General features: G+C 39.4%; 1 protein-coding gene across 1 annotated transcript in view; it reads right to left on the bottom strand.

Annotated features, from left to right (window-relative positions):
* Positions 1-847: 847 nt before the first annotated feature.
* Positions 848-20188, bottom strand: part of LOC124172828 — a 37819-nt gene continuing 18478 nt past the window's right edge. Inside the window, exons 3-5 of the mRNA XM_046552322.1 lie at positions 14984-15254; positions 9350-9508; positions 848-1229 (exon numbers count right to left, since the gene is read on the bottom strand). Of these exons, the coding sequence (XP_046408278.1) occupies positions 1177-1229; positions 9350-9508; positions 14984-15254 (483 nt within the window). The 3' untranslated portion in view covers positions 848-1176. The remainder of the gene's footprint in view (positions 1230-9349; positions 9509-14983; positions 15255-20188) is intronic.

Below are 20188 nucleotides of genomic sequence, written 5' to 3'. Positions count from 1 at the left end.
ATTCTATTGAAAGAAACCGTCGGACAATATAACAGGTGTCCAGGATGACTGATTTTTGTATTTTTGGTAGAGTTTTCTCCAAGTTTAGCTTTTTTAGCTGGTGTAAAACTTCGCGCGGTGTGATTCCTGTGGTTGTTATCACTATTGGGCATATATCTACTGACTGCATCTTCCACAAGGCTTTGATCTCTCCTGCAAGTTCTGCATATTTGTTAATTTTGGTGGATTGTGCCCTCTGTACATTATGGATTAAGGGAATTGTCACGTCTATGAGGGTGGTGTGCCGTTTTATTTTGTCTATTATAATTATGTCCGGTCTATTGTTTTTAATTGCTCGGTCAGTTTTTATTTCTGCATTCCAGTATAATTTGCACTCATCGTTTTCCATAACATCAGGTGGATGGTATTTGTAGTATGGATCACCGGTGTCCAGGATTCTATTTTTTCTTGCCAGTTCTTGGTGCATGATTTTGGCTACATTGTCATGTCCACTGGTATATTCATTTGCTGCTAGGGTCGTGCAACTTCCCACGATATACTCTATTGTCTCAGATTGGTTCTTGCATTATTATTTTTATATGAGTTTATGCACTTTCTCAGCTGATTAAAACCAGCTGGAAATATTCACCTATCCCAAGATCAATTTAGGATGCTAAGGAAGAGAATTCACCCTATCCTACACTGTCCGATCATGCCCGACCCAGGAATCTTCTCACGATCCGGCAGGTCTGTAGAAAAACAACTTTTTGCCCGAGGTTAATCCGTTGTTTTTTACTTCCCAGGTCTTCGACTTCTTTTTTGAATTCTTTAGACAAGACTCCCTCCGCAGAGATTATCAGTGGGTGTATGCTGACGCCTTTCAACTTCCAAATATTTTTTATTTCATATTATTATTATTATTATTGTTATTATTTTAAAAAGCAGACGAAGAGGTCTCGACAACTGAGGACTAAAACTTGTCTGCAGCCAATTACGTCAAAGGCCACGATAATTGACCTCGTTTGTAAACGCCCCAAACAATCTGCATGATTTTAGACGCTTGTAACCAGCGTTTTACGTGAACGCACCCTTACATCACAAAAATGTGTACGAAAATCTAATGAGTTCATAGTCCCATTGAAAGACACCGGAACTTCTGCAAAACTTTCCAGGAAAAACTAAACTCTGCATGAAAAACTACGACGGAAGGCCTCCGTTTGAAGTCAGCCCCTCGGTGGCGTTGTTTACACCTGCGGAATACAAAAAGTTGATTACATGTTAAAATATTTCCTGGAGCTTAGGTGAATCAAAATTAATGGTAACTAGGTGTGATAATACCTTAGTAGCATAATATCAATAAATATGTACATAATTAGTATTATTAATACTTTTCCTCTTCTATTCTTGACCTTGTTTAATAACTTTTTATGATATTTCTTGGAGTATAGGTCAATTGAAACCAAATTATAGCCAACGTTTCGATTTATTTAAAACATCCTCAGGGCTATGAAAGAGAAAACATGAACAATATAAAATACAAAGATGACAACGATATACAATATTTTTACATAAAAATGTTACGATCGCGTTTTTTATACAGTAATATAATTTAAAGTATACACATATATATATAAGAACAGAATAGAATACACAAAAAATTTTGACATACCTCTTAACTTTGTACATATTTATTGATGTTGTGTTACTAAGGTATTGCCACACCTAGTTACCATTAATTTTGATTGATTAAATAAAAATAAATTTTACTGAGGTTATCAATGTCTGTTTTTCTATTACAACTGTTTTTTGTTTTTGATATGTAAAAAAATAAGTACATAGTTAAGGTACGTCAAAATTTTTTGTGTATTCTGTTCTTATATATATTTTAAATCATATTATTGTAAAAAACGCGATCGTAACATTTTTATGTAAAATATTGTACATCGTTGTTACCTTTGTATTTTATATTGTTCTTATGTTTTTTTCTTTCATAGCCCTGATGATGGTTCTAAATCAAGAGAAACGTTGGCTATACCTTGCTTGCATAATATACGTTCACCTAAATTCCAGGAAATATTTTAACATGTATTAAATGAGGTCAAGATAAGAAAAAATAAATAAAAAGGTTGATTTATTATTGCCATTCTCCATCAGCTGTAAAATTATATCACCATTTGATACGATGGTCGTTCATTAAGTAATGCCCCTCATTTTTTCTCTCGGAACATGTTTATGGTAAAGAGTCAGAATTTGGTGACAATAGGGTGGTTTCCTATTATTTTTTTATTGCCTTAATCGAAAGATTATTACTCCTGGAGTAGGTACGTATTTCACGCTTTTAGATTTTTAAATGACAATATCTATTTTTCGCGATTAAATGAAAAGTGAAAATTTTCAAGCGCGCGAAAACGCGACGCTCAAGTATGAATGCCGGGAAATATCTCCGTACGTCGTATTTCTGGTTCCCCCTCCCGCTCGGTGAGGTGACCTTGAGGCGAGGCTTAGCGCTGATACGTCGCAGGCTGCCAGCGGGTAGCTGAGTACCTTGCTGAAAGGTAGCGCTTGGCTTAAAAAAGGTTTATTAATACCTTATCAAACGAAGAAAACTTTCCGACCTTAGCCAGTTTTTATGGGTGATTATTATGAGATGTTTCCCATGAGGTCTGTGCCTCATGCATGCATTGGTAATCTCAGACGATGTATAACTCCTATCTTCTCCTATAGAAACTGGGTCCCTGTGACGTCACGTGGAGTGGAATCGCATGGGCGCCAATCTGGCCTTTTTCAAATGAGGATAAAATTTGACCCTTGCCATTCGTCTAAACCGGTATTTCAAAAACCAAATAATTTGTGTATTATGAATACACTAATGGTGGGTAACGAATCGCAATCAATGCCTTTCGTTTTCTTTGATGAAGGAAACTACCCTATTTGCATCAACATTTCTCGTCCATGGCCTATTTATCTACGTAGAGCTCATTACGTTCTAAGGCCTAGCACCAACATTTTTTCTAGTATTTCTTTACTCAGCCGGTAATGTGTTAAGAGCGACTTACGGTCTAATATTATCCCGACCCTACCGGGCGAGTTTCGCCGTTCAGAATACTAAATTGCACCAGTGCTACAGGCATTTTGAGGATTACTTTTACCGGTGGTGTTGAATCATTGATTACGCCCGTACAGAATACCGTTTTGCAACAATGTCGCAATCATATTACTCCTTCTGCCGTTATATATATGCGAAAAGCACGGTGTTATTCCTTCCAGAATAGCGACCGTAGAGTTGATCATGGGGAAATGAGAGAGTTAGGAGGAAAACGGAAGTTCAATTCTTATCTAAAGGAAGGATGAGGGGTGATAGTGGGCAGTTTGTGGTTTTGAACGACTTAAAAACTGCGAAAACAGGAGATTGCGCATATTATCGCCTGAAACCATTTAACATTCTGCTTACATTTTCCCTCTCAGCAAAGTGGCAAAAGAAGTTTAATATCTTGGTATCAACATGTCTTGTCCATGCCCTATTTATCTACGTAGCGCCCATTACGTTATAAGGCCTAGCGTCGACATTTTGGGGGAGCATGTATTCCCTCGTGGTAAAAGCTCTTCTCTTGTAGGCGTTGCCATACCGAGCGTGACTGATCGTTGAGCTCTGTTTCTGCATCTCCTGCTGAGGCTGTAACTTTCTTTCCCTATCGCCCAACTTCACTACTACCAACCGTCGCGTCACCATAGACTGCTCACAAACGCTGATGGATGTTCACCACGGTTTATTAAAAGAATACCGTTTTTGCAACAATGTCGGAAAATGCAATCATATTACTCCTTCTACCGTTATATATGCGAATTACACGGTGTAATTCCATCCAGAAAAGTGGCTATAATTTAAGGAAAAAGAACAAGTTTTGAGGAAAGAGGAATTCTTATCTCAAGGAAAAAAAAGGGAGTGTTGGTGGTCAGTTCGTGGTTTCGAATGTCTTAAAATCTGCGAAAACAATGGATTATACGATTGGTTGAAACAATTAACCGTCGAGTTTACAACAGGGTCAGATAACGCAATATAACTACGCCTTCTCCCGTTATATCGGCGATTAGCACGGTGTAATTCCATCCAGAATAGCGGCCGTAAAGTCAAAGAGAAAAGAGAAATTTTTGGGGAAAGAGGAAGTTCATTTCATATCTAAAGTAAGAATGGGTAGTGATAGTGGGCAGTTTATGGTTTCGAACAACTTAAAAACTGCGAAAACAGGAGATTGCGCATATTATCGCCTGAAACCATTAAACATTCTGCTTACATTTTCCCTCTCAGCAAAGTGGCAAAAGAAGTTTAATATCTTGGTATCAGCATGTCTTGTCCAGATTCCCTACCTTTTTCCCGAATCGTTTTTTCCAACGACCTTTTCCCCGAATTTTTTTCCGAATCCATTTTTCCCGAATAAACTTTTTCCCGAAAGCTTTTTTCCCGAAACCCTTTTCTCCGAAACATTTTTTACCAAACACCTTATTTCCCGATTGTATACAAAACAAGCTATTTATCGTAAAATTCAACAAGTGGGACTCCAAGTCCCTTACAATGACCCAACAGATAGAACCCTCGAAACGACAGTTCATATGATGGCAGCTTTAACGTTTGTTCCAGTTGAAGACGTTGAAAAAACTTTCGAGCTACAAAAGCAGGTTATGCAACAACAAATAATGCATCTGAAGGTTGGAATAACCGCTTTAGGTTACTTTATAGTCGGGAAAAACCACCCGGAAGCCAAAAAAGAAATGGTACGACATGCACGAGAGGCTGAAATCGGTTGTAGAAGAATATGAAGATTACAAGAACGATAGGAATTTTCTTGAATTTCTTAGAGCTATCGCGCACAATATAATTTTCTAAAAGAATGATGTTTCTTGTGCATGAATATATTTGGTTATGAAAAATATGAACTCATGTTTATACAATCGGGAAATAAGGTGTTCGGTAAAAAATGTTCCCGAGAAAAGGGTTTCGGGAAAAAAGCTTTCGGGAAAAAGGACGCGTTACGATTCGGGAAAAAATTCTTTAGGGAAAAATGTCGTCGGAAAAAACGATTCGGGAAAACGGTCGGGTACCCTTGTCCATGCCCTATTTATCTACGTAGTGCCCATTACGTTCTAAGGCCTAGCACCAACATATTGAGGGAGCCTGTATTCCCTGGTGGTAAAAGCTCTTCTCTTGTAGGCGTTGCCATACCGAGCGTGACTGATCGTTGAGCTCTGTTTCTGCATCTCCTGCTGCGGCTGTAACTTTCTTCACCCATCGCCCAACTTCAGTCCTACAAACTGCAGCGTTGCCATACACTGCACACAAATTTTTATGGACGTTCACCACGGTTTCTTTTTCTGTACACAAAAATTCAATCACAACACGTTGATTTTAACGTGAGTCGCATGTAGGCGCCATTTTGAAGCTCTAATAAGGTTCTGCTATCTGCTGGAGCGGTGTCAAACCTCATCAGCGCAGAGAACAAAAGTCAATAGGGTAGTTTCCTTCATTAAAGAAAACAAAAGGCATTGATTGCGATTTGCTACCCACCATTAGTGTATTCATAATATACAAATTAAAGAGGTTTTAGAAATACCGGTTTAGACGTATGGGATTGGTCAATTTTATCCTCATTTGAAAAAGGCCAGATTGGCGCCCATGCAATGCTACTACACGTGACGTCACAGGGACCTAGATTCTATACGAGAAGATAGGAGTTTTACATTGTCTGAGATTACCAAAGCATGCATGAGGCACAGAGCTCAGGGAAACATCAATTAATAATCACCTATTAAAACTGGCTAAGGTCGGAAAGTTTCCTTCGTTTGATAAGGTATTAATAATCCTTATTCTAGCCAAGCGCTACCAGCTAGCAGGGTACTCTGCTACCTGCTAGCATCCTGCGTCGTATCAGCGCTCAAAGCCTCGCCCCAAGGTCACCTCACTTTGCGGCAGCGGGAACCAGAACGACGTCACACGGGGTTTTCCCAACATTCATACTTAGCCTTCGCGTTTTCGCACGCTTGAAAATGTTCACTTTTTATTTAATCGCGAAAAATAGATATCGTCATTTAAAAATCTTAAAGCGTGAAATACATACTCCAGGAGTAATAATCTTTTGATTTAGGCAATAAAAAAATAATGGGAAACCAACCTATCAGCGAAATAATAGAGTCGCCATTGAACATGAACTCCAAATTTACACCCTCACTGAAAGTTTTGATGAATATGTTCAAGAATTCACAGACGTGAACTTTCCGCTTCCATTAAAATTAATTTGAACGCAATTGGTATCGTCAGAAGTTTTTTTGTGAGATTGAGACGTTAGGAAACATTCACGAAAGGTTGAAGAGGGTGTTTAGAGATGATGATGTCGATCTTAGTACACTTATACGGAAAAATCGGTTATACGGATCTATGAACTGCCTAATCGAATTTGGCACCCTTCAAAACCTATGTATTGACACTTTGGTTGTCATGATGGCTCGACGTTTAACTCTATGATCTTTCACCCCCAAAGTGACCCTCGGAGGTCAAAAAATCAACAATACGGATTTATTAACTGCCTAACCGAATTTCGCACCCTTCAAAACCTTTGATTTGTCACCTTGGTTGTCATGATGACCCGACGTTTAACTCTATGACCTTTGACCCCCATGGTGACCCTCGGAGGTTAATTAGTGAATAATACGGGTATTTGGACAATAACGAGGACTTGAGCACCCTATAAAACCCATGGATCGACACCTTTGTTGGTATGCTATTCCTTTTGCCGCCCTAATGACCTTGACCTTACTGGGTCAATGGTTGAGTTTTCGTAAATAAAAGTGTTATTTTCGGGTTTTTCGTGTCCGAAAACCTAAGAATTGACATATTGGTCAATGAAATTCAGACTTTTTTCTTTCTCGATTTTTTTAACATTGAAACCCCATAAGGCAAATTCAAATGTTTGGTTTGGACCCACATTGTGAGGTCAAAAGGTCAAAACTGTAAAATTTTGCTTACATTCAACAAAACTTAGGACTTTTCCCCTTAAGTCTGCCAATTTTCATGAAAATTGCTCGATGCAAAGTTACTTTAATTACAGGTCAAAAATGACACACGACCCTTGGGACTGTCTGTATATCGGTTGGTATTAGGAGTACCTGTTGTGAATGGGTACGCCAAAGACGAAGATCGCAGACGTAGCGGTAGACTACATATGGCCAGGTCAAAACAGACATTGGCCCTAGCATAAATTCCCAACAAGTTGAGAATTTACGGAAACGTTGGGAATACCACTCTGATGGAATCCTGAAAAGTCGCCATCGATCCCGCGTGTGCAAAAACATTTTACCAAGGTCAATGGTCACAAAAATTGCTTTTTTTCATTTTTTTGGCCAAACGGTTAGTTTTACGATAAAAATTGATCAGACAAAAATTGTAGACCAGGAAATTATCCACAAAATTTTCCCCGTATTTTTTTCTCTACGAGTTACCACTTCTGAGAATAAGTCATTCGAGAGTAAGTTAGAGCTGTCCAATAATGTTCGGAGAGCGCAGTAATATAGTGGTGCTCATTACGGAGAGTATATATACAACTCACTTGATAGTCCCTAGATCACACAATGTTTACACTTCACAAGGGTGAGATAGACTGACAAATCCAGTTTGGTGGGAGTTGAAGTAGACGTGAAGATACAAAGTAGCTAAGCGATGTTGCCATATCACCCTGGAAGTAAACAAAAAGTTTACCAGCCTGGAGATCTACCAGTAGATAAGGGTAAAAGACGTTTCCGGTGAATAGATCAGTTACCTGGATGTAGGCAACACTGCAACTCGGAAAATATTTTATTTCGGAGTCAGTATTGGCATGGACACATAGGGTTACCCGACGTGGCGGCGCATTATTCGTCGCGCCGAAGGCGCGTGTATAGCCGTTCCGGTAAAGCCATGTTTACCCATACGAGCTAATGTACAATACAATAATTATTTGGCGCATTTGTATCTGTTGTCAGGGTAGTGTGTTGTTTGTGTTAGCAGAAACTTACATTCTAGACATCAAAATACATAGAGCTACATACATCTTACAGTTTCGTATTCAGGATTGAATAATAAGTGCAAAGTAAATAAAAACGAAGATGAATATTACGTCCACATTTGTTTGGGGGGGTCTTTTGATTGACGTCCGCATCAATCCCCTTTATCCTTTTTAGATGTTCGTACGGAGTAAGGGCGGATTTCTTGAACCAATAATACCCAGAGAAAATTTTTCTTGACAATTTTTTATCAAAATTTAACATTTTTTTCGGAGAAATATATTTTTTAAATATTCTAAAAGAGGAAAAATGTTTTTTGCCGGCAACTTAAGGTAACAGAAAAGTTCCATCGTTTATAGATCACGGGTAGAACACACAAAGAGCACAACTTATTCTCAGTGGCGTTAAACGTATGTTATGCATGTGTGCCCATGCCACAACAGCAGTCAGAAATATTCATAATATATTCTCCGACTTCAATCAGACATCAAATTCATTTATGATACCCTTAACTTCCACTTCGACAGTCCTGACATTGCTTCTTTCCTCAACATTAGAGTACCTTCCCGCCACACCCGATCCACCTCTTTAATCCTCTTTATCCGGCTATCTGGTCGTTTATGCGATAAATATGTTAATGCCCGATGAGTAAAAATTTTAAATGTCAGACCAAACGGATCAATAACACAGGGGAGAGTATTTATTAAAAAGGAAAGTCTATGGAAAAGTGAGCGCTTAATTACAGATGGCACCGCGCCGACACACGGCCGCGGCACGGACGTCTGTTGGCGACGGTGGTAGGAGAACACACTGGCCCGTCATTGCCCCGAGCGACGGCCGTCAGAATTGTCTCATTTCTGTTCCCAAAAACAACAATGAGTGTTTATCAACATTCGTCGGCACTTTCTCATCCGAACCAATCTTCATTCCACGTCTTGGGTGACCGTATGAAAATACTTATTTGGAGCATTTCTAGTCGTATTTCTGCACTTCAGCACAATACCGTACTTGAAGCTATACGCTGCGACATATCGAGGAATAACTACGACACGAAAAATACGGCGTAATAACCACAATATCTCCACTGTAAACTTCAATAATGTGCACGATCAAGTTGGTTAAGAACAACACTATTGTATGAGCTGACGTCATTCAAGATGGCGGCGGTGCGAATTACGTTTTTCTTTAATGGCATGTAAGGGGTTATTTTAAATGCTCATAATAAAAAATAGATGATTTTACGGCCATATTGTTACAAATTATAGCTTAATAATTACACCTACTTTTCAGAAACGTCTTTACGTAAATTGGTGTTCAGAGACCTATTGTTTTGGACACTCACCGTTCACCAGTGGCGACGTCCTCATTGCGTTCTCACAACCTCCCTCGTCCCTGCAGTCTCCGAATGGGCAGTTGACCACGCCGTCGTTGACGAACATATTCAAGATGCAAACACCAAAGCCGCAGTTGAACATTCTTTTGGAGGTCGCATTTTCGCAATCTGTGGGAGGATATAAATTTGTTATCACCAAGTCAAATGATTGAAGGGCCGTTAAGAAAAGAGTGCGTCATCACTCTGCAATGATAATTTTAAGCTAATCACATTCTTATATTCTCAATCGAACTCTCCTTTTTATCATGGTTTGCGAAAATGTTTAACATATCATTCATTTTTTCGCAAGTGTGACTGCAACTATTATTGAGAAGGCTTATAATTTCACCAAAACTCTCCCCGGAGTCTTAGTTAAGTACATATTTATATTTATAGTAGCAGGCGCGCAGCTAGGAATTAAGGATAGGGAGGTTTTTAGGAGCAATTGATACTTGTGAGTATGGAATACAAGAGGTGAGGGTGCCCTCCCCCAGAAATTTTCTATGATAAATGGTTCAAAATTGTGAGTTTTACGGCTTTCGGCTGAGGGCTATTTTATGAATCCTTACACTGTTATATAATTAATATTTACCCCTTTAAGTAAAATGGATTAAATTTAAAATTTCTCTTGAGTTCAGGGCGGGTTTTTATCACCCAACCAATTTTTGGGCGAATTCGTCTGAGGCATTTGCTGTTCCATCTAATACAATTTTATTCCTAATTTTCGAAGAATATACACCAGTAATTAAAATAAGTGTGTCAATTTATGATTTATCGTTTTACACGATGCAATATTGACCACGGAAAAAACGCTTGTATCGTTAAAAATAGCCGCCTGCTACAGCGTGTAAGAAAACTGAGTCCATAATAGTTTGCACTCATTTTAAACTAGGACACTTTACCTTTACTTTACTCCATCCCACTTTCATGTAGTACTCATGGTGCCGACTCTAATTCAATCCATCCGAATCAATATTTTTTCGTTCTTCTTGGTTGCAGGTACTTTTGTTCTTCCTTTTAGATCCCCCTCAGCTACTGCGTGGGCGGGAGGAGGGGTAGAGGAAGGAAACAGCGCTGGTACGGAGTCTGTTGCTCTCATTTCGCCAGCAGACGTCGCATAGTATTCGTTTTGTCACTGTGCTTCACTGCGCCACTACATATTAGTATATTTTGTACAGTAACTTGGTAATTGAAATTTTTTCTCCATAGTTTGCATAGCCAAAACATACGTCACCTGAGTAACAGTTCCATTCTCTGGAAGTGTAAGAGTGTGTTGAAGGAAGAGGATTTCATAGATATTTTGCTTAACATTTGCACGTGCAGGTATCTTAGTATTAGCTATAAATTATTTGATGGCTCCAACAAATATATTGCGAGGCATCATTAATGGTACCAGATATTCATGGGTTGTTAATGTGCACCTCAGAATAGAATTGGTTTGCAAATAATCCAAGATTACGTAACTGTTACACATATATAAATCCGCACACTGCTGCACGACGCGTGGGATCTGAAGCGTAATGATGTATCGAGAATAGCCTTTATTTTTACATAATATTAGACACTGTAATATCACGATGATAACAAATCTATGGCTACGATTCAGCATAAAGCAAGGAAAGAATTCATGACATTTAGCTTTATATCATCGGAAATATTAAACGAGGGAGATTTCATCCACGAAAGGAAATTTTGTCCCACTAAATTAACTGTGGTAACGATATACAATTTTGCACTGACGTATTTGTAAACTAAATAAGGCAATAGCATTTATCGCTCAAGCTGAGTTTAAAACTCCCTTTCAGATTGTAAACGTACAAAATAGATCACCGTGAATTCATTTACTCATGGAAATGCAGCGTAAATGCGTCTTGCTTGCATTGACAGATATCACGCTTTCTCATCAGCGGAACGAAATATTCAAGGAAAAACATTACCATAGTATGGCACACTGTTAGCAATGAGGTCATGTACAAGGTTTGATAAGTAAAAAGACCGGACTGATTTTATTCTGCGCAAACCGTTTCGCGAATATTAACGAATTACAGTGCGCCATCTTGCGACACATCTGGAGACTTAAACGAGAGGTGTTTCGTTCGTCTACGCCGAGTCGTTACGCAACAGCAGCGTGACGTGTCCTGACCTGTCCGTCCCGCAGTGCAACGGCAGAAATGAAGTAGCTAAAGGAATTGAGTGTGTGCGTGAAATTTTGTTTAAAATTTGGCCAAAGTGTTACGGAGACGTTTGGAATGATTCAGCAAGCCTTCCTTGATGCAGCTATGAGTTGAAGCCAGTGTTTTAAGCGGTACAGCCGTTTAAAATCGGACAGAACCTCGACAGTGGATACGAAACCCTAGGGCGGGCTCGCGGGTTACACTCCTGGGCCGAGGTCTGAAGCGTTAGCTTATCACCTCTGCACCGCAGAAGGGGAAGGACAGGAAGGAGAAAGGAAGGAGGCGCCGCCGCGATGAGAGCCCGACGACGCCTCCTGGGAGGGGATAGGGAAGGAAGGGAGGGGACGAGGAATCCCGCACCGTCACAGAGGCGGGCGGGTCCTACTACTAACGAAACCAAGCTCACGCAATTAATGTTCTAACAATCTTGGAGGACCATTCTATGAGGAAGAAGGAACCAACGATCAAATCGTTAGATGACAGAACCTCGACAGATAAAGATTAGCGAACGGTTCGGCCTTGCTCATCGACAGATCTCAAACATGTCAAATTGACAAACGATTTGGTGCGGGAAAATCGTCGTTTAAATGTTAGGGAGGTTCATAAAGAATGAATCATTAGTAGAGATGCGTGAAAATCGCAAATGCGATGTGCGCAACTAAATGCGATGACTGGACTTTTATGATATTTTTACGCAAATTTGCCTTTTCGACGGCAAAATTCGTACATTTTGTGCCGAGCGCAGTTTAAATGCTCCGCCGACACTCACCGCTTAAAGCATGTGAGCGACTGGCCAGCTGTCAGTTGGCTGGGACTCTACGTGGCCGCGAACTACAAGTGGGCGCGGGCAAGCTACACCTCCGCCACTATATCGTCTTATCCCTTAATTTATTATTGTTCTACAGCATAATTATTTAAAATAGTCAGTATTTTGTCATGTAACTGTGTTTCACTACATTTTATCGACATCTTCCACATTATGAAAATAAATAAATAGATGCTACAAAATGCGATAAACTGTTATTGAAAGTGCGATAAAATAAAAATGAAAGTGCGATTTTCACGTATCTCTAATCATTAGTTTTAGATCTTATCAGGTAATTTAGATAGACATTTTGGGAATGACACGCGTCACATCAAAGTGTGTCCCTCGTGATGGCGTTTTCACTTCGATAACCCTCCGGCTCACACGCTGATCGCGACAGTGTTTCGCTAAATCCAGAAAATACGTCATCACACAGTCACCATACTTCACAGAATTGGCTCCATCAGATTTTTTCTGTTTTCAAAGTTAATATCAACCTTGGAAGGGCACCGATTGAATATACTGCGGACGTTAAAACTTATGTACGGCGGAACTGAATAAGATCCCGAAGGTACCTTACTAGAAAAGGGAAAGTGCTGGAAAAAACTTTGGAAAAGGTGTGTTTCCAGCCAACGCATGTACTTTGAGGGCGTCTTGTTCGATTCAGCTCTATACGTCGAAACATAGAAGTTATAAAATCAGTCCGATCTTTTTTTTTATCACACCTTTTACTGTTAAATAGGTCGTATGTTCTGCGCGTCTGTAATGAATCAGTTCCTGTCTCTGAGATTAGTGGCGTAACTATGGGGGGATGAGGAAATATATCCCCCAAAAAGCCCCAGAGAAATTTAAAAATTGTAAAACCATTGTCTAGTTGTGGCATATAATAATGGCATATGCTTAAAGTTAAAATTTTAGTGCAAAAATCATGTGAAATGTATATCCAGTCACGTCATTTTTTCCCGGACCTCCCGTTGCTCTGAGGGTGAAGGGAGTCGTCACCACAGGCCATCCTATTCCCCCAAAGCATAATCTTAGTTACATCACTGTCTGAGATGAATGTTGAACTAAACCGAAATTCGGCTCCTAAGCTAGAATCACACGCAAAACGACCCTTCCACAGCAAAAGGACACTGACGAAACGAATACTATGCGGCGTTTGCTGGCGTACTGAGAGCAACAGACTCCGTACCAGCGCTGTTTCCTTCCTCTACCCCTCCTCCCGCCCACGCAGTAGCTGAAGGGGATCTAAAAGGAAGAATGCTGCATCCAGGGGGACGCAAATAATTGGTTCGGATGGATTGAATTAGAGTCGGTACCATGAGTACTACATTAGAGTGGGATGGACTAAGTAAAGGTAAAGTGTCCTAGTTTAAAATGAGTGAGAAACTATTTTGGACTCAGTTTTCTTACACGCTGTAGCAGGCAGCTAATTTTAACGATTTGTGCGTTTTTTCCGTGGTCAACATTGCATCGAGTAAAACGACAAATCATATTTTGAGACACTTATTTTAACTATTGGTGTATATTCTTCGAACATTAGGAATAAAATTTTATGCAGATGGAACAGCAAATGCCTCAGGCTAATTCGCCCAAACGTCTACAACGTCGTTTTTGGCCGAAGTACCCGGGAGCCTTAAAACCTCCACCAGCTTGAATTTCAATCGGAAAGACCAATACAGGATGTTTTAGTGTATTTAATGCTGTGTATTTTAATTTTTCCAGCCTTTATATCAACTCACCAACCTGTCTGTTTGTTTGTCTGTTTGTCTGGTACAAATCTTGTAACTGAAATTTGACTCACTTCCTGTGAAGCAAAAACGCTGAAATTTTGCACACTTCTTCATTTCCGATGACAATACATGAAAATATAACTTTTTCTCTCCAACCCCCCTTTAACCACCCCCCAGTCAACCTATAGCCCCCCAAAACATGATTAGCACAAAAACTTTATCATATGATAATTTCATTATTTCACATTAATATACACTTTTGTGCTCACTCATTACACTCTCATTATTACTGTAATATGTTACTCTTTTTACTGTAATATGTTACTCTTTTTAACCTTCACACATAAATACAAACGAATATTTACACTACAATCACATTTCTATGTGTTAGTAACCAATCAGAGAATTAAATTTACGCAACCTAACTAATACATATACGTTCTTTACTCATAACCTTTCCTTATTTTTTGTACACACTACACGAATCTTTACAATTTTCTCATTTATTCACATATACATTTAATTTGTGAAAACTGTACAACAGCTAATTATGATCTTCATATATTTATTAACAATTGTAAGGTTTTGTAAATGTTTGAATATTGTTTTACCGTTACATAAAACGTACGGGGTGGCATTTTTAACATAGGGGGTGGCATTTTTAACATAGGGGTAGGCATTTAAAAGCATAGGGGTGGCATTTTGAAACATAGGGGGCTTACCATTCACTGAAATTTAATAAATATAGTGACTTTTTTAATACGTCACTTTTGGTTTTTCGGGGTCACTGAGTTCTTTTGCTTTGTGTCATATATAAACGTTGCTCATCCCCTGTAATCTAAATATAAAGGCTGGTTTTTAAAAAAAAAAATTTTACAAGAGCTTATTTTACTTTGGTATCCAGTGTACGCTATCAGAAGCTTCAGGTCATCGTCCTTCCCTTCGTGATGGTTGGACAGGGTGATATCACTCTCTAATGTGTGACGTGATGATACCCAGGACCCTGGACTAAGGAATCTTGTCTTGTAGTCGTTGCTCTCACTTTTTCCTCCGAGGAACAGTCCAGAGAAGGCCGATATGAACTTGGGGGGCGGAGGCAGCGTTGCGTTGCTTGTCCTGTTCAATCCAAAAACATACTCCCCACATATCGTTTCACCGCCAAACTGTTTCACGGATTAAAGAGAAAAATGAAAAGATCAGGCAAATCGCACAATACTTCATCTCCAGCATCAGCTACAAAATAACATCTACATAATACCCTGCGAGCCACTTCTATGGTGTTTGGCAGGGGGTGACCAATCACCTACATGCAGCATGCAAGAGTACCGCCACATTCACACAGTAGAGTCATAGAAATATTGCGCATACTAGCAAAGTATACATGCAAAATCATAGGAAAAAAACCTGCCAATGGTTAGTAATTCCTATATAAAATACATGCACGGTTAGAATTATGGAAAAAAACATGCTATGAGTCATATCCTAGCGAGTGACGCCATTAACTGAGACAACGTTCCTATCCGCTTTTTTCGATTATAGACCACTGTGCGCCGGTCGGCCGAATGGAGGGGAGCGGAGGGGAAAATGGAAGGGAATGGAGGGGAAGGTAGAGGTGGAAGGGGCAGCGCTTCTGATTGGCTACTTGCTATTTTCAACCCAGCCGCAATCAGTGCGGAAAAATGGTAAAGGCCTACCAAAAAACAGCGTTGGGCCAACAGGCTGTGTTGATCTACATCTACATCTACATAATACCCTGCGAGCCACCTCTAGGGTGTTGGGCAGGGGGTGACCAATCACCAAGATGCAGCATGCAAGAGGACCGCCACATGCACACCACACAGTCAAAGAAATATTACGCACACTAGAAAAATATACATGCTCATTCATAAAAAAGTTGCTAATGGTTAGTAATTCCTAGAGCAAATACATGCAAGGTTAGAACTACGAAAAAACATGCAATGAGTGATCCTAGCGAGCGTTGCCATTAATGCTTTCAATTGAGACAACGTTCCTATCCTTAATATTACGAGGGAAGAATAACATTTTAAATATCTTGCAGTCTGTTTCTTTTATTTTCACTTTATGTTCACGTCTACCATAGTATGACGGTGAACGAAAGGTATGATACACGTCGTCTGAGAAAATATCTTCTTCGATTGAGTGAAGTCCTCTCGGGATTTCCACCGGTTGATTTGATTTATAGGCACCAACGTTTCAATGAACGCCTCGTTCATCGTCCTCAGGGTGAGGACGATGAACGAGGATTTCACCCTGAGGACGATGAACGAGGCGTTCATTGAAACGTTGGTGCCTATAAATCAAATCAACCGGTGGAAATCCCGAGAGGACTTCACTCAATTAATACGCCGGGAAAGAATCTCATCTTTTTTTTTTTTTTTTTTTTTTTTTTTTTATCTTCTTCGAATTTGCCAAGTAAATTTAGCCTACACTTCGATCTGCGCTGCTGTGAAGATTCCCATCCTAACTCCAAAAAGGTGTCGATACGGCTACCGACTAGTGGGTTTTAACCCGTTAACGCCTAGCGGTGCCAAATGGTACCAGCTGGTAGTGCAGTGCTAAACGTAACGTTTTTGCTATTTTTCGTAATTTATTAGGGTTTTTGAGATGTTTAAATTGATAATAATATTTTAAATAACATTTTCCCGAATATTTTGCTATTTTAAAGTTGTAATTAACGTTTTTAGAGCCGCTTGAAAATTGAGAAATATCAACTAGCCATAAAAACGGAAGTTTTGGAGCAAGCATTTCGATTTTCTTTACTTACGTCTTCTGTGCTGTTATTACTAAGTTTTTTTATGTAATTATGATTGCTATAACATGCACATCTCATATGAAGTATGGTTATTCCATGTGAGCCTAATATTTGGGATGTTATGATGGAACACATTTTTGTGGTGGCATATGGTACCGATAGGCGTAATTATTAGCGGTAACAGAATAAATTTTGCACCTAATGACTCAGAATTTAATTGATATTTAGATACATGATTACCAAAAAATCGCAGAAACGTTTTAATTCAGGCGTTACCGGGTTAATGAATTCCCACGCGCGCATTGTACGTTTTGTTTATTTTTCCCTCATCACCGAGTAAATAATGAGGTTCAATACAATGTTATGTCTTTATCCCCCTTCGAATAGGCCACTATAATTCATCGTGTCATCAAATATTGATATCCTTGACATAAATATAACATACTGGTTAATAAACATGAGGTTCGGCGCCATGTCATGACTTTCTCTCGTTTATGCTATCACTTTCATTCGCTTGGAATAGGCTTTATTTCTCTCTATCCTCATTCATTTACTCCCTTGACATAATAAAGATATTTTTAATAATAAAACGTTATTGTACTTTTCCACACGATTTAATTAATACCACCGGTTTCGTCGCAGAGGCGACATCATCAGGTACAGAATCCGTTATAATAACAGTTATTTTGTTCTTGTTTTTGTTCAAAATAACTGTTATTATAACGGATTCTGTACCTTGAATGTCGCCTCTGCGACGAAACCGGTCGTATTAATTAAATCGTGTGGAAAAGTACAATAACGTTTTATTATTAAGAATGGATTTTCACAAAGTAAAGCCAGAAACAATCAAGTTTAAAGATATTTTTGATTAAATATGAGTTTTGCAGCAATGTTATAACTTTATCTCACTCTGAATAGGCAACTATTATTACACTCAATCATCATTTGGCGTCTCTCTCCACACAGAAATAAGATATTTTTATTTAAATATGAGATTTGCCGCAATGTTATCATTTTATTTCATTTGTAATAGGCAAATATATTTCATTTTATCGTAAGCTATGGATTCCCTTGACGATAAAAGAAGATATTTATTAATAAGCATAAGATTTGCCGCAATATTATCGTTTTCTCTCACTTGGAATTCGCAACTTGCATGCATTTCACCCAATCACAATTTCTTTACTTCCTCGTCATTACACTTATTTTAAACACTCCCTGCACCGTATTTTTATAACAAATTCCTTACTAGTCCCTCTAATATAACATTTACATTTGCTTTTGAATCATACGATCACATTCTATGGTACCTATGTGATTTTCGTCTGCAACTGTGCCAATGGCGTAACCTTCCGTTGATAACATTTAGACGGAACTAACTAAATGACAACTTTATTACCAAATCTAGAATAAATAGTAATATACGTTACCAACAAAAAAAGAAAATACGATCTCAATAATCATTTCAGCAATACATTCCTGCAACCATAATCTCAATCACGTGCAAATTATTTTCCGATGTTGTAATATTGTTCGTTCGATTCTGTAGGCACAGAACTACTACCACACATTATTTGAGCATTGTTAACAAGTTACGCGATATCGATTGTCTAAATCTAACATTAAGTCGTAATTTCCGCAAATAAAAAGATTTGAAAAAAAACGACAACAAACTGCGTACCAATGTGTCTTCACTTGTTTCTACCCTTATTTCATTGGTGGTGACGCGTCACATGACTACTAACTTGGGATATATTCGGTTTTTTCTGTGGTGGCTCGTGAGTCAAATGCTGGGAGGGGCACACTCCGCTGGGGGTCAAAATGTTTTAATATTTTGTGTGTTTTAGTTAGTTTTTAAGGCAATCTAAAGACCATTATGACTCACTAATACACAAAACGATCACTAACACTAAAACACTAACAATCGCTAACTTGATTAACTCAACTAAAACAGGCCTATTTACTTTTTAAAAATTTACACATAATCTAAGTCAACTGGACACAAAAAAAGGTATTCTGCAACTCTGCAACACCAAAATTATACGTCCGCCGACCGGCGCGGCGATGTCAACTCACTCGTTCTGCGCATGCTCGGGCGGCGTCCCAAGGCTTCCATAAGGCACAAGCTTAGACGCTTCATAGCACCAGCAGCCCCCACCACTACAACTCTTCATATAAACTGCCTGGTGATGGATTGGGACGTTCTGGCCAGCGCCCCGCGGCTACAAATACGAAATTATCGCGCTATTTTTGCGTTTTTTTTTCACGCTATTTTTTGTTTTGGCGACCGTACAGAATCGCTGGAATCAGTGGCGGATCCAGGATAGGGACGAGGGGGGTTAAAAATTCCACCAGAAGTGGGGGTCGGAAAAAATTATCATTATATCTAATGTAAATTGGAAATCCAAGGTGCCCCTTAAGGCCGTATCACACTAGCGACTGCGACCGCCGCTGCGACCGCGATTTCGGCTGCGGCTGCGACTGCACCCCATCACACATTGCGGCCGACACCACGGTCGCGCATGCGCACGTACGAACGTTTCTGCCTGTGGCTTGCTTGTTTACGAAAGCCCAAAGAATGTATAGAGAGCAGCAATTGTTGAAATTGTTCCTAAAATATGTTAAAACGTACTTAATTATTACTCACCTGTGTACTCGGGTCCAATATCCAATATGCTGGGCTTCCATCTTCACGTTAAAAATCCGAAATTATCTCAGCGTCATCTCACAACCTTCTTGAACTTCCCTCGCTACGGTAACCAAAACAAACACGTCTGCCGCAAGGGCGCGAGATTGAAATGGAGCTCTCTGAGTCGCAGCGTCAACTGCCTCGCTCTGATTGGTCGACAGGCCAGTCGCAGTCGCAGCCTCAGCGCCGCCCTTAGCGAAAAAACTGTTAAAAAAACTGTTAAAAAACTGTTTAAAAAACTGTTTCAAATTTCAACAGTTAATTGGGAAAACTGTTGAATCCAACAGTAACTGTTAAAATCCAACAGTAACTGATGAAACCCAACAGGAATTGTTGAAATCCAACAGTAACTGTAGAAGATCCAACAGTAACTGTTATAATCCAACAGTAACTGTAGAAAATTCAACAGTAACTGATGAAACCCAACAGTAACTGTAGAAAATCCAACAGTAACGGTTAAAATCCAACAGTAACTGATAAAACCCAACAGTAACTGTTAAAATCCAACAGTTTTTTCGCTAAGGGCGGCCGCATTTCTCTAGTGTGATGCGGCCTTTAGATCCGCCACTGGCTGTAAGTGCCGTCGCGTCGGTACGGAATGATGCCCAGTCGGTGGGCTTGAAAGGGAAACCGAT

The sequence above is a fragment of the Ischnura elegans genome (genome assembly GCF_921293095.1).
Source record: "Ischnura elegans chromosome 13 unlocalized genomic scaffold, ioIscEleg1.1 SUPER_13_unloc_3, whole genome shotgun sequence".
Lineage (NCBI taxonomy): Eukaryota > Metazoa > Arthropoda > Insecta > Odonata > Coenagrionidae > Ischnura > Ischnura elegans.
The sequence above is the reverse complement of the archived record's forward strand: the minus strand, read 5'-3'. Positions and strand labels throughout refer to the sequence as shown.